General features: G+C 44.2%; 2 protein-coding genes across 3 annotated transcripts in view; both read right to left on the bottom strand.

Moving 5' to 3' along the window:
* The window catches only part of SLC35D3 (solute carrier family 35 member D3), a 21,508-nt gene extending 15,196 nt beyond the window's left edge, over nt 1-6,312 (bottom strand). Inside the window, exons 1-2 of one of the 2 annotated variants that reach the window (XR_003571675.1) lie at nt 5,877-6,312; nt 2,806-4,747 (exon numbers count right to left, since the gene is read on the bottom strand). Coding sequence is in view for 1 of the 2 variants with exons in the window: in XM_027888020.1 (XP_027743821.1) it covers nt 3,918-4,747; nt 5,877-6,312 (1,266 nt within the window). In the remaining variant the exon portion in view is untranslated. Of the gene's footprint in view, nt 1-1,144; nt 4,748-5,876 lie in introns of those variants that run through there. The other variant, XM_027888020.1, reaches the window with a different exon arrangement.
* A 6,147-nt stretch (nt 6,313-12,459) lies between these two features.
* The window catches only part of PEX7 (peroxisomal biogenesis factor 7), a 43,288-nt gene continuing 39,918 nt past the window's right edge, over nt 12,460-15,829 (bottom strand). The window contains exon 10 of the mRNA XM_027888021.1: nt 12,460-12,959. Within this exon, the coding sequence (XP_027743822.1) occupies nt 12,891-12,959 (69 nt within the window). The 3' untranslated portion in view covers nt 12,460-12,890. The remainder of the gene's footprint in view (nt 12,960-15,829) is intronic.

Below are 15,829 nucleotides of genomic sequence, written 5' to 3'. Positions count from 1 at the left end.
GAGGGTCAAGGTGTTAAGCCTTCACCACGATAAGCAGCAAAATGCTCAAATGTTAATTTAGAGACCAGAGCTGAAGGGCTCACACTTTTCTGCCTCCTGAAGCCTTTGCAGCAAACAGACATAATTGCATTACAAGAGATTGTTAAGCACCGGCAATAAACTATCCCTGGACATATACAGGACTCTGTAGTGTTGCTAAATAATCTGTAAAGTTTCTTTCACTCTCAGATGTTTTTTTCTAGGTGGATGTATATTTTTCTTGGGGAAGTGATGGCAAATACAAGATTAGTTTGTCAGCGATGTATGCAAATTTTTAATTTAAAAATTTTAACTGTACCTGCCTACAATTAACCTGTCCTCTCTTTAATTTCTTTGAGATAAAAATATATTTCAGAAAAGACAGCCAGTCTGGCTTTTGCTGTCCTATTCCATGCGTATTTGTATGCGTGCCTGTGTGTGTACCTGCAGATCTAGGAGTGCTGCAGCAGGTGTTACTCGAGGATGTGTTGACACTGAAATTCATGTTTATTCTCAAAGCGGTCATTGTGCATCGGGTTCATTTATTATCTGGTAACAAGGACAGTGTCTTTCTCTAAATCAACCCGCAGGCACATTTGTGTGGAGCTCTAAGATGAATTTGGTAATAATCACCAACCGCAGCCTCGTCTGGCACAACTCAGTTTCAGCCACAGGCTCATTATGTACCTTTCATTCGAAGCAAACAGGTAAAAGTTAATGCTTAAGTCATCTCCTAGGGTTGCCATGTGACATAGCTGGTAATACAAATACTTAACATTGATAAATAAGTTATTTTATAATACAGTGACTTTATAATAGAACTATTAATAATGAACATCATCTTTCTTCTATTTATTCTAAAGTCACAGCAATTACACCAGTGACACTAAAGCATTTTAAATATGTAACCAAAAAATCACTGCTGAGAACCACAGAAACTTCAAGCTGTACAGAGGGCCCAGCACTTCAGATTCCTTTTTTATGTCCTTAGTCCCTCTGTCCATGACAGTATTTATAGCATGTGGTCACATGTTGAGAAAACTTGGATGGTATAAAGGCACAAGAATAACTATAAATGAACCAAAAATAAGCACCCTGGAGTAGCAACAATAAGAAAACCAGAAGGCTTTTGGAAAGCAATGCATTTTATTCCCACATCTCATTCTGCAGTCTTCCGCTGACACTATTAAAATACCTCAGCACGAGGCAGTATTTTTATTTCTTTGTGCGACAGTGTCTGTTACCGAAAAAGTGGACTGCATTTGACAAATTCCCATTTTAATTAAGGGAATTTACAGGTATAAACAGAATACAATATAATCACATTTTGATTATACATGCAAATGTACAACATTGTAACAGCAGCTTTTTTAATAGTCAAAACTGTTTGAATTTCCACAGATTTCTAAGAATAATTCAACAGCAGTAAGTGGCAAAACATTTATTCCCCCTGAGAAAAATTCCTGAAACAAGAGTCCAGGGGGAGAGCTTCCTACAGCACGTCTCAAACATGGGAGTGTGCGCTACAGGATCTAAGACTGGTATCCAGGTGGTAAAAAGATCCACACTTTTTGTGGACACAAAACACGGAGCACAGTGAGGGTAGATCAGAAACGTGGGTTTCTCTCCAGCCATCTGTATGATTACAATGTAGTTCAATATCATAATGTGTTCAGTAATACAGCAACTATAAGTCATAGGCACAAATATCTTAAGTCTAGGATGCATCTGAAGAACTAACAAAAGCCCTATTATATTAGCCTAGAAAAACAATAAATAGTGCTTTTATTGAAAAAATCCCATATGGAGCTTGCACAGAAAGTAAACATATTCTGGCATACAGCCAGCATCTCTCAACTCTCAAACACAAACTTTATATGACCTGTGATGTACAGATCTCCATGCCTCATCCCCCAGCTCAGCAGCTACAGTCTTTTAGCCTGTATGTCTTTATAGACATCTCTTTCAAAATCCATGGGTGATGCCAGGTCAGTCAGCTTCTGCACTGGCTCAGAAAACATACTGTCACAGCACCTGATGTTTCTGCCTGCATTTATTGACAAGAATCTAAAGCTCCCCCAGAGAGCAGTTTTGCAAATATTCCCTGCTGGGCAAATTGCTCACGTTGGACTCCAGTGCTGAATGTGTTGTGAGCTAATGCTGCCCGCTCAGCTTGAGAGAGCACTGGACTAGGCACAGATCAATTAGGGCTGCGGGAAAAATTGATTTTCAGTTCAGTGGCTTAATAAATTATAATAAATAATGAACAACAACAACAATAACAATATTAAATACAACAGCAACAAACTTGGTACATTTTCTCAGGAGATAACAATAGCTTGTTTCAGTCTGTGGTCAAGACAGCCCCAATGGCCATGGCACCCTTTTGGGATGAGAAATACTGAGAGTCAAATCTTTTCTCTCTAGTCTGAGCAAAGGTTTCACCCAAGTACCTCCACCTACCAAAGGGATATCCCCAGGCTAAGAAACACTCAAACATTTGTTTCCACAGTCCTTTCAGTTAAACAGATGTGTGACAAAATATTGGCACATTCACCAGAGGCCTCACTGGAGTGACTGCTTCCCGCTTCTAACGGGAGCACTCGAGTGGCTGGGGGTAGAGGCAGCTCTGTCCCTCACAGACCACAGGGACAGTGTGTGCACTGGGGAGCTGCTTCTACCAAAGCCATGGACATCCTGGTGCCAAGGGCACTGAGCATCCTGGTCCACAAGCGCTCAGCCATGGGATCTGCCAGAGCACACTGCAGCTCTTGCCTGCCTGCTCACTTGTTGTCCTTCCACTGGACAACGCAGCAGAGGGACAGCAAGGGCTCATATGCACAAAGCCACGGACCAACACGTGGCCAGGATATAGAAGCGCTGACCTGCAAAAGTATCCCTGGGAACTCCGGAGAGTTGGTGTCCCCAGTTCAGCTATCAGCCTCTAGTTATGAAAGAATGGATGGAGAGGACTCCTAGGTTCCAGTCCAGGCTCTGATTCACCTGAGTTTAGGGTACAAGGAGGGATAACACAAGGCACACACTTTGTCCCTAATTTTTTTATAGGCATCCCAAATCCAATCAATACATAACATTTCCAAACTCTTTTATTTGAATCAAGCTAGTATTCCAAATGGTATGTGTAGTTAAAGCTCATAGATAAACATCCTTCTTTTGCTTATCAAAGCTTCTTAGAAGTTCAGATCTGGTTCTGCTTTCATGTACACCACCAAAAGACAAAAGTTTTTATACCGAACACACAAAGCACCCAATTTAAACCAGGTCCAAGGCTCAGCCTGGAGAGTTTCAATTCTTCAGTTAAGAGAGTGATTTTATGTCAATATAACGTAAGTGGTACAACCTCTAGCTCTGTTGCAATTGTATTGACATAGAGGAGCACAAAAAAGTACAGTTAATAGGAGTCTACATTGTAGGAATATATTTATATCGAGTACCTATAATTGGATGGATACAGACATGGAAGCACACTGACAGAGCCTCCGAATGTGCTAAAATCACAAGGCTCCAGACACAAGCTAAGCTCCAGGTCACTTCTGTGTCACTGGCACTGCTGACTAACTCAATGGTACTGATGTCCCTTACAGCCTAGGCTGCTGGGCAAGCACCTTGTGACTTCCCATTACTCAGCTCTCTCTCTGTGTCTGCAGCAGAGGACTCCACACCTTAGCTGAGGTGGGACTAAAGTGATGTACTGAAAGCAGCTGAAAGCAAGCCCAAAGCATGAGCAAACTATGACCTTTTTGCTTTTTTGACAATGAGGTAAAGTCATCCTGCATGATTTGGATTTGTAAGCACTGATGTAAAAATGTATGCTCTGCCTTTCCCCTGTACAGAGAACCAGGTGTTTGTCCTCAAGAAATAGTTTTCAAACCTGCTCTTTAAGGGTTTGGTAGCTCTTCATTTTCTATCAAATAATCCCTCTTTATATAATTAGCACCCCTCACCAACCTCCATACTCCAAGATAGGCTTCTTTCAGCGAGCTCCTGTTCACTTCTTGTGTGATGGTGAATTTTTCCCGGACCACAGGTGCCTTGGCAGACTTCTCAGTGATGTCCTTCTCTTCCTCTCCACTCTGGTTGTTCCCCGTGGCTGATCCTTCCACTGGTGCTTCCTCAGCCCCTTTCCCCTGGGAAACTGCCTCCATGGCAAACAGAGCTTGGTCCCCAGCCTGCCTTTTCCCCTCCTCTTCTCTAGCTTCTTTCTCCAGGTCCTCATAATTGCTCTGCCGTCTGGTCTCAATGTACTTGGCCACACAGTAAATGACAGACCCCAAGGTATTGACCACAACACCGGCTATAAATAACCTTGTGGGCTCCACATCATTGAATGCCACCATGCCTACCGTGATGGTGGCTATGCTCTTCACCACCCCTACGAAGCTGGTGGTCACAGCCGAGTTAATGTAAGTGCAGTGAAGGGTGGTAAAGTTCATGGCACAGCTAATCAGGACACAAGCAATAAAGATGCATACCATGGCAGGGTCCTTCCACCCTGGGAAGGACCAGACATTGATGGAATCCATGCTGGCAAAGGAGCAGATGATGAGAAAAGGGGTGGCCGAAACAGCAATGGCGTACTGAGCTGTCAGGGGTCCATATTCACTGTCTACACTGGTTTTCTGAATGAGCACCAGGTAGGCAGCATGTATCAGCACGGCCAGCACGCCTGTCACATAGCCCATGGCATCCCCGGTCAGGTCACCAGCTCCTGTCAGGAGAGTCACAGAGAGAAATAAGCATGAGTTTTGCATGTCAGACAGAAAGGGAGCATGGTTTTGGACTAGAGGGATATTTAGAAAAATAGACATCACTGCACTTCCAATAACTCCTAGGATTTGTCATGCTTGTCCCAAGGTTGGACACACTTGCCTCCCAACAGATAACTCATTTGCTTTTTTTTAAAGCTGCAAACCTACTGAATGTCTTTTATGTCCCCCTAAATCCCACAGTAAAAATCAGACTGCTTTCTCCCTTTTGTGAAGACTCTGTGGGAGATTTGTAGCTAAAACTGCACATACACACAGCAACCCTGAGCATCCTCTTGCCAGCACAGACACTTGCCAGCTCTGGCTGGCCAGGCTGCCTGCCCTCCAACCCACTGGCCATCCTGCACCCTCTACCAACAAACCCCTGTGGGGTCCCTGAAGCGAGAGCTTCCCTTCTGAACCCCATCAGACATCTTCACAGATTAAACTTTGTGAGTGTGTTCTGTTCTCTGGGACAGCCCCCAACCCAGGAGTGCTGCTGGGCCACAGAGAGCCAGCTTTGCTTCCTATCCCACCTACACCTCGGCTGGAAGGCAACATGGGTCCTCCTGGCCCCAGAGGGTTGCAGCTGACCCCTAAGCCTGCATTTACCCCTGTAAGATTGTCCTTACCCCAGTGGGGCTGCAGTTGCCCCCAGAACATTACACCTACCCCTGTAGGTGCACCCACCTCCCATAAGACCACACGTCCCTCCGCAAGGTTGCACCTTCCCTAGAAGGGAACCACAGGTTTACACCGACCCCCGTAAGGATGCACTGAGCCCTGCAAGAATGTAGCAATCATCCACCCCTGCAAGGCTGCACCTGCCTGCCCGTGAAGCTGCCCCTGCCCCCGTGGAGTCGCAGCTGTCCTCCTAGGACTGCACATCCCCGTATCCTCGCGTCTTTCCGCCCCGCTGTTCTCCTTGTCCCGACGCAAATCCCAGCCGGAGCGGCCGCGGCTGCAGCTGCAGAGGCGGCAGCCCCGTCGGGGCGCTCCGCGGCGCGGCCGCCCGCCCCGTCCCGCCGCATCCCGGTCCGCCCCGTCCCGCCCCGTCCCCGCTGGTACGGCCACGGCCGCGGTCGCACTCACCGGCCAGGGCGGCGCCGCAGGTGGTGATGAGGACAGCGACGAGGACGCCGGGCGAGGGCATGCCGTCGCGGAGCACCAGGGCGCCGGTGACGAGGGTGACGAGGGGCAGGCAGCGCTTGAAGACGACGTACATGGGGAGGCTGAGGCCGCGCAGAGACCAGAGGGTGAGGGTGGACTGCAGGGTGGCCAAGGCGGCCACGGCGGCGAAGGGGCGCGCCAGGCGGAGTCCGAAGGGCGGCAGCGCCGCCAGCCCCCGCCGCCGCAGCGCCTCCAGCCCCAGCGCCGCCGCCGCGCTGCTGAGGCACTGCAGCAGCGTCAGGAAGGCGAAGTGGTAGCGGGCCAGCAGGAACTTCAGCAGGATGTTCAGCGAGCCCGAGCAGAGCCCGTGCGCCACTGCCACCGCGACGCCCCGCGCACGGCCCCGCCACCGGAGCATCCTCCCCGCGCACGGCCCCGCCGCCGGGGCCCGCGGTTCTGCCGCCCGCCCGGCCACCCGCCGCGGCGGTGGCAGCGCGGGGGGACGGGGCCGGGCGGAGGCGGGGGGCGGGCGGAGGCAGGACGCGTTCCCGGCAGGGCAGCCGCCCCCCCCGACGTGCACCCCCTGCACCGCCCCCGACGTGTCCCCCCTCCTCCCCGTGCCCCCCCGCGTCCCCTCCCCGTCCCCGGTGTGTACCCTCGCCATCCCCAGGGTGTCTGCGCCGCCGCCGCTCTCGGTGTCCTCCATCCCGTCGTCCCCGCCCTCGGTGTCCCCCCAGCTTCGCCCCACGGTGTCTCCCGGAGCACGCCCGGCTCAGCGGGAGTGGGAAAGACCCCCCGCCGCCCGCAAGCCCTCCCGAACCCGGTCGGGTGTAGGAGAGCGGGCAGCGGTAGCGGGCACCGCGGTGCTTTCCCCCCGGGGATAACTGCGGGGTTCCCGTAGCTCCGCGGCGGAGTGCCACCAGCCCCAAAATAACGTGGGAGACCCGTGGGAAACCCCACGTCTCTCGCAGCGCGGAGATCAGTGCAGGCTCCGCTCTGCGTGCACAAGCAGAGGGGTACCGCTTCTTTCTCCTCAAAATTATATGGCCTTCCAGGAGAAAGCATCTATCGAGCATACCGCCAGCATTCCTCCCGTAGCCCCGTTTCCCCGCGTCGGGGTCCCGGCCGCGCCCGGCTTGTCCAAGGGAACCCCTTCTCAGGCGGGGAACGTCGGAGAGAGGGGAACGGCTGCTAAGAAAGCAGGGAGAACCGGGTTCTAGCAGGGATATTTTCCTTGAGAAGTCACTAAAAACTGGCAACCGCACAAAGTCTTTGAAATTGATGTTTTAAAGCATCGTAAAGTTTAAATAAGCTGATTCCTTCTCTCGACTTGCCAGATGAAGGTTTTAATAGGAGACTGCAATAGACCACCTCGATTCTGAGGAAAAGCAAAAGCAGTTCTCTCGGGTAGCCAGTCCTCTCTACCAGTCTCCAGAAGTGTCAGGCAACGCAAGGGAATGAAAAACTATACTTTTATTTGAAGTTGCATTATAATCTTGAGCCTTCTTTTAACATTATATGTTAGGTTTCTCTCATCAGTAAGAATGGCTTTCACCCATCAGGATGAGATTAGCAAAGTTATTCTTCATTTTAAACAAAACCAGCCTCCTGCCCCTTCATGTGAACAGTATTAGGAAGAACCAGCTTGGGGGAAAATGGCACACTTCATACCCAAAGCTTGTTTTCAGAAGACTTGCTATAAAAAGATTGGGGCAGATCCTGACAAGGATTGCCAGCTCTGGTGGGCTTGTACAGAACTTTGCACAAGCACTTCATCAGTATTAAAAAGGCATAACTATTTTCTGTGTGTTTTCTGCAGAAAAATACTGTGTTTCAGTCTTAGTTCATTTCCCAGACCTCACTAGATACCACCAGCTTCCAAAGCCAGCTGTCCTTCTTCCCAGCCATCTCCCTGGAAACTCTTGTACAGGTCAGTGTTGGGTGAGACCTGTACCAATCACAGGAAAGGGGTGCTGATGCCAACAGCTCTCAGCAAGAGAAGGGCAGGTGTTTGGAATGCCAAGCAAACAAGTGTGCACTAAATGAGCATGAGAGTATGGAGGAGTGGCAAAAAGATCACATGGGACCCACAGCACTGAGCTGAAAGCAGCTGTGTATGCCCAGGATTAGTGCTGGACACAGAAAGGAGCTCTCAGTGGCCACAGGGATCAGACACCAAAGAGGATGTGTTACAAATTTCCTGGGTTAGAACTAGCAGTGGAGCTGGTACAGGCAGGGGAAAGGAGGCAGGGCAACGTTTATAAAATGAAACGAAGTACACATTGAGTGGGAGTGTCTGAAGATGGAAATAAGTAAAGAGGGAAAGGAAACCATGGGTACTAGAGTCTTAAGTCTGGCTTCAGAACCCACTGAAGAAATGTGCCAACACATTTACACCAGCCTCCATCCGGACTCACCATGGGTCCACATGCAGAACAAAGTAAAGGAGTATGTGGACGGCCGCGACAGTGTTTGCAGACGGGAGGAAGAAAGCTCCTTCTGCCAAATAAGTGCAGATGGAAGAAAATCTAATTGTGCTTTCAAAAAAATACTCTAGTAATTTGAACTACACCTAAGCGTAACCTCTGGAAGAAACAGTTTAGTCCCCTCACCAGTGAAACTACCGCTAGAGAAGTGAGACTCAGACATTGCAGAGTATTAGGCTGCCAATCTGCTTTGGGGACTAAATACTTCTCCGACAGAAACAGAAAAACAAACATATTAGAAGCATAGGAGTTTTAACAAACTATTTCACTTGTAAGCAATCTAGAATGATCATCTAGTCCAACTGCCTGACCAGTTCAGTGTTGACCAAAATTAAATCATGTTGTTAAGGGCATTGTCCAAATGCCTCTTGTGCATTGACAGGCTTGGGACATTGACCACTTCTCTAGGAAGCCTGTTCCAGTGTTTGACTACCCTCTTGGTAGAAAATGCTTCCTAATGTCCAGTCTGAAGCTCCTCTGGTGCATCTTTGAACCATTCCCATGCATCCTATCACTGTATCCCAAAAAGAAGAGATCAGCACCTCCCTCTCCACTTGCCCTCCTCAGGAAGTGGCAGAGAGTGATGAGATTACCCCTCAGTCTCCTTTTCTCCACACTAGACAAGCCCTAAGTCCTCAGCCTCTCCTCACAGGATATGCCTTCCAACCTTTTCACCAGCTTTGTGGTCCTCTTCTGGACACATTCAAGGACCTCCACATCCTTCTTACATTGTGGTGCCCAGAACTCCAAGGTGAGTACCCAAGGTGAGCCTGCACCAAAACTGAATTTAGAAACTCAAGTGTCCAAGTACCAAATCCTCTCTTTTGGTACTCACCTGTGTTGCAAGGGCAGCTTCTCTTGCAACGTCTCTCATGGTATTCCTAATATTAGTCTTGTCTACAGATAGCAAAGGGAGGCAGAGGGGAAGCTGTTGTCCCTTGCTCCTCTCCTTTCTCAACATGGATTCAGGCCAAATACAGTACTAGTCTCCCATGGCCTCTCCCCCACTCCACAGTCAGAAAAAAATGCCTTTTCCTGCACTTCAGTGGGAAGGAATTGGATAAAGCAGCAGAGATACATCATTTGAGGTGCCACGGCAGTGAAGGTACTCTTCCCACACTAGCTGTTCTGGTGTTCAGGGAACAGTGGGTGCTTACTTCGTAAGTTGACTCTTTTACACAACTTTGGACTAGCAGTGGGGCACAAATCATAGTCATGAATAGATCTGTGGTTCCTTCTCCTAAAGAGATGATTATGATGCCTTAACTCTAATCCTTGAATGGAAATTATGCTCAGTTTTGCATTTCCCCTAAGTACAATGGGTGAGAGGGGAAAAAAAAATGTCTGGAGCAAATTGGTGTCTTCCTAAGGGTAGAGGGTTTTTTAAAATGGCTTCTTGGATGAAAAGGGTAAAGATCTATACAAAACATTTAATGGACAATTTGCTTTGACCATGAGGTCTCTCGGGGAAGCATTGTGCAGAGTTGTACCCATTCCCTACTGCATGACCCTGAGCCCACTCAAAGCCGAGCAGTATTACTGAAAGGTGTGAGTACACTGCTGCTTATGCAGCAAAATCTGAGGCCAGCTCTGTACTTGGCTAGAAGAGAGAGATCACTTCTTCACTGTCACATACTCTGCACAAGCAAACACAAAGAATCATTTACAATAGCTCTCCTTTGTCAAAGGGCAGACCTGATGGGACATACAGCTAGGAAAAGTTGCATAAAGCATGGTCTCTAGAAGTATAGAGGAAAAATGTGACCATCACCCAGTATTCATACAAGAGATAAACCACAATTATGATACTCTACTTTTAAGATACTCTCAGTACCTTTTTCTGCATTTACTTTTTGATTGACATTTCTTAATTGGGGAAGTGAACAAAAGAGTATAGCCAAAGATACTGTGTGCAATTAATTTAATAGCATTATAGAACAACAAATCCACTCTTTGAGAACTTGATTAATCAGTATGTTTCTTGAACCAAAGAGAAAACCATAGACTCCAATAAAACAAAATCTTCCACAGGAGCAAGTTTAAAAGTAGAACACATTACATCTTTTAGATTGTTGTCATTAAACAACTGTTTCAGTAGACCAAAAAAAAAAAAAAGATAGTATTTTGGTCATAAAATAAAAAGTATTTCTTTAAAACAACTATAGCAAATATTCCCTGAGAATTAAGAATCAGCAACAACTATTGCCAGATTGGTTTTTTCTGTTACAGTGCAGAAATGTTACAGCACATTCTCTCCATTCAAAAACCTCACAGGAAGACTAAAGGCCACAGTTTTTATTTACGATGTGCATCTTCTGGATGTGATCATCTTTCAAGAGAATTAAATCTGGATGCAGCAACCCTCAGCACTGAAGCTAGCTAAACACGAGAGGAGAGAAGGCAATTGAGGAAAGGTTTAACCCACATGCTAAGTGTGCATATTCAGAATTTCATTATTTTTCCCCTGTGCTAGGTTTTCTAAATTTGCCCTTCCAACTATGCTATGGCAGCAGTTCGGAATATCCCACTCCCTCTGTCCCCCCAGAAACATGCATTTAAAATACACACCCACCACCAAAATGTTCCATTTTGACAAGTAAGCTGAAGTCAAAGCAGAAAAGGGAGATAAAACAGACAAGTGGAGTAACTATTGAAGTTGAAATAATCAATTTTAAATGCCTAAAAATTAGATTTTATGGCCCGTGGTACTGCTGAAAGCTGCATGCAGCACAGCTTTATTGTTGCATTACTCCTCAGCACAAAGAATTAAAGTGCAGTAAACGTTGGGTATTTGGTGCAGCACAATGTTACAAAGAAAATCTACTTTCTGTTATTAATTCAGCTCAAAAAGATGGCATTCTGGGGGCAGTTTGCACTGACTCAGAAAAATACAAGATCCTATTGGGATCCAAATTATCTGTTGTAGCAGAAAGTTTCTTCCTGTCCTGTCCTATACATCAAATTAATATATCAGTGTCTCCCTGTGGCTACCTGCTAGTTCCCTGGCTCTTTATCCAAGATAGAAGAATCATTCTTTCCCTGCAACTTCAAGTCTTAGCTCAGCTGAATTCTCCCTTTCATTGCTTCAAAGCATCCAGCAGATCTGGAAGTGTCTGCTATTGCTTGATCTATGACTGGTGCAAACCAGAAGTGTACAGCATTCATTTACAGCAGACTGTGAAAACCTGACCAAAGATCTGCAAAGACCTGACCTGCAAAGAGTCTTCTGATAATAACGAAAGTTGACGTGGGTTAACAGCAGAAGGGAGATGGTTTTAAGAAGGTAAAAAAAAAAAAAAAAAAAAGGTCTAGCAGTAAACCAGGAGAGAAGCCTAACATATACCAATGAACACTGCAGTGCTATCACAGTTGGATCCTAAAAGACTATTCAAAGGTGACTGGGGAAGCGTAACAACTGAAAAATCTCTATTTGCCCCAGAAAACTTAGATGAAAATACCAGTATGTGGGCTGAGGACTCAAAGTGGGAATGCAAAGTATTCAACATACCTATAACATGTTGGGTATATTCTAATATGTGTAATAGTTTGGCCATGCTGGATCTGCTATGTTTATGCCATGTAGTTATAATCTGCATATATATATATATAGGTTCAGTTGGTCTGGACATCAGCTCTCCCTTTGGCTGGGCTGTCAGAGGTCCAGAAACATTGAATATATGGTCACATTCCTCTTCTACTTGGAAAAACTTCCTAAGCAAAAATATAAGACAGAAGAGATGGTTGCCCTATCTCTAAATCTTGAGGATTGTGATCCAATTAGTTTAGTATATATTTCATTTTTTCCCAAGCGTTTTCTCTATTATCAGAGTATCTTTCTACATAACTTCATCAATGGTTTAACTCAAGAAGATATAACAGAAAAAATATACGAAAATAATCTTTATCATCTTTGTGAAGCAGCAATCAGAAAGGTCAAATGAATCAGTTGGCTATAAACTACGACATTTACTGTTGATCAAGAGTATTCATCATATTGCAAAAGAAAATAATGCAACATGAGTCACAGCAAAACATATAAATGCATCTGAGTGACAGAAACTTGCATTACAGTACTTTATAGTGAAAAGCCTTTATTTTGTTTTCCCTTTTTTAATCTTGCTTTTCTTTTCTACAGTGACATTATCAAAATACACTGCCAGTTAAGTTTTACTCTCTATAAGGAACAAAAAGATTCAGGCCTCTGCTCTCATCATTAGCCATAAAGATCACAAAGTTGTGTTGGTGATTTGACTCTAAAGACACCACTCCTATCTGCTATGGCCACTCTTCAGCCATTCAGTGGTTGTTGAACATTTTGCTAGTTCAAGTACTACCCATACAGTAAACCAAGCCCTAAAATCTCCACGTTTAAGTGCACAACACTTCATTCAAGCAGTTTTACTTAAAAAGAGACACTAAGATTAGTGACACAGTTGACACTTTAGCACAAGTCTGGTTGTGGGGATAAAGAGAAAGGTTCCTGGTGTGTCAGATCATCTTCACTTTTCCTCTAAACAGCAACTGCCAGACACGACGGAGTATAGATCTTGACTAGTTCATCCCAAGCACAGTCCACCACCTAGAAAGCAAACAAATCTATTTAGATCCTTCATAAGTGTCATTTTTACAAAAAACAGAGGGAACTTAGAGAAACTTAATGCATATTATGGAGTTAATACCAGTCGATACTCTGATTTACAGTGCTTTGAAATGATATAGTAATGAAATGGTTTTTGTTTTTTTAAAATTTCATCTTCACAAAGGTGCAGCAAATTACAACCTCTTCTTTTTCATACTCCTCATGAGGAAAGCGGGGAAACCTTTGGGTTTGAACTGATTATTCCAAATAGGCTAAAGAAGGTACTCGAGAATTAAATTAAGGAAGGACACAAAAAATTCTACCTTGTCATATTTCTTCTTTTTCTAGAGTCTCAGGGTACTTTTACCATAATATCTAAACACTTCATGACCAGATCTGAACATCTTTCTTACGCTTACAGGTACAGAAATTTGTTACAGACATTTTCCTAATGTATTGTTGAAGAATGGAGAAACAAAGAAGTTCAACAAAATCACACAGGAAGTTTCCTGAAGAATTAAGCCAGAATTTCAGTCTCACACTTGATAAGCTATGAGATCACTGCAATGTCTTTTGTTGAAATGAGAGACGTCTATTTGCTGAGCACTGAGATTTGGGGGCCTCACTTTAGAGTCTGTAACAAAGCAAAAGGGTTAACCACACTGATAATTACTCAAAAATATGACCTATAATATATATTCACAAAATATTGCAGGAGACAAGAACCAAGGCAAAGACAAGAGCTAAAGAGAAAAAGCTGATGAGATCCACAAATATATTCCAGTAAATCTGGTTGAATCCATATTGCATTATCTTTACAATGTCATTTCCAGTTGGGATCATAAAAGATACAGTATTGGATCCTCTGCCCAACAAGCTTCCTTCTGTTGTAGACTGCAATTCCTGTTCTCTTCTAGAGCCAGAATGAACAGCTGCACACTAAAAATTTGGAAATCCAACTACAATATTTGATTTCAGACTATAATTAGGCCATTTTATGTTTACTATACTGCACTATTATTCATTTCTACTGCTTCCTTAGCTGGTTCTACTTAGTTATTTGAAGTACTTTCCACATACATCTAAATGGGTCAAAAAAACTCTTGACAACGTGTCTGTCTATTCATACGACACAATAGAGCTTTCTGTAGCATAATGTTCTGCTGCATTGCAGTCTCCCAAATAATACCAAAAAGAAAATTTGTGTTCTCCACTAAATGCTGTATAGAAACTGGCAATCACATAAACTGCAGGTTTTTTACTATTCTCCAAAGCTACAGATCAATGTCTGTATTTCTATAGGCAATACTTTCTACTTTCGTAAAGAAACAAGGAACAGAAATAACATTTGGAAAAAATCCCATGGGAATTCCCACCTGTTATCAAAGTAATTAGCATCCCTGAAACAGCCTCTGAACAAATATAGTTACAGAACCTTTTAATCTAGCAGCACTAAAAATAAACAAGGGGATATTAAAAGGGAGTTTGAAAAGGATCACTTGTGGTAAGCTGCCCAACTCATTGACTTGATGATAGCACATGAAAGGAGGAAACAGCCAGGCAACAAAAGGAAAATAAAAGCTCCAGCAAATAACAGTGAATCAGGTTCTCCTGTGCAGCAGGAACCCTGTAATGAAATACTGATATCAGAAACCTTGATGAAAATACACATGCAAAGAACAGCAAACAGGTACCTATGGAAAATTGGGACACTACAGCATGGAACAGCATTACAAAATGTAATAGCATTTCCATTTCTTCATGCTTCCTTCAAAATACAGCCAAGACTGTCAGAAAAATGGGACAACTGTTAGCTAAGAGTGCAGCAGCCAGCATTCACTGATGGACAGCGGATACATGGCCCTTTGCAGTATCTCACAGATTATCACTGCCTCAAATACAAACAACTAAGATGAATCCTGAGATAAAGAGAAGCCCCTTGTTCATGTAGCTACTGCATCAGTTTACAAAATGTCTTCCTTCATTCTGTCTTTTGTCTTATGACCTATCTTATACAGTAGTATTATGACTGTTGTGTGCCTTTCCCTAGAAGAGGGGAATGTAGGATGTGGAATGTAAGTGGTTTAAAAGTATTTACAAATGTCAGATCTCGTGTGATATGTGAACATTTTTAATACATACTTTAAAGCATTTTTGGCCCCCCCCTTTTTTTTTTGATAAACTAAATATTAAAATAGGGGTAGATATAGCATACAAAAAGCTGCATGTTCCTAGAGTTTATATTTTGCTCAATGAGATGATTTTACTAACAGGTGAAGAAAATCTTCCTGTGGCAGGATGAAGGACAAAGGAAAACTGAAAATGGACTCACATTTTATTTGCCTACCTGATAGTAGTCCTCACAGTTAGGAACATGAAGGCATGGAGGTTTGTCCTTCTGTAAAAATGTCTGCTGTCTTGGGGGCAAATTTTACTCTGAGATTCAAACAAATCTCACTGATTTCAGTTTTTAGAGGGTGCATGATTTTTTTTTTTCAAACTGACATGTCAGGACAGTTTATTTCAGTTGCAAAGAACTGTAAAAACTGTCATATTTCTTGTATTATTGACTATTTTGCACAGCATATTTTGTATGCCATGCAATTTTCATTATCATTTATGAAAACTGAACTGCTCTTGTAGCTAGCTATAGAATGTAATTCTACTACAGCAACTTTTGACTACCAGAAATTACAGGGAAAAGGAGAACAATTAGAGTTTAATTGCAAAACAAGAATATTTTATGTTACACTGACTGGTAAACTACATCAAGAAATAATGCAAACAGAAAAAGCATTCTAAACCTGGTAATTTTCATTGTAACTAAAGCTATTTGGGATAAAGGCAGCTGAACAAAATGACTTTTATTA

This window comes from Empidonax traillii, unplaced genomic scaffold (assembly GCF_003031625.1).
Source record: "Empidonax traillii isolate 1590-97213 ecotype Southwest subspecies unplaced genomic scaffold, ASM303162v1 scaffold229:size1690559, whole genome shotgun sequence".
In the NCBI taxonomy this organism is placed as follows: Eukaryota; Metazoa; Chordata; class Aves; order Passeriformes; family Tyrannidae; genus Empidonax; species Empidonax traillii.
The sequence above is the reverse complement of the archived record's forward strand: the minus strand, read 5'-3'. Positions and strand labels throughout refer to the sequence as shown.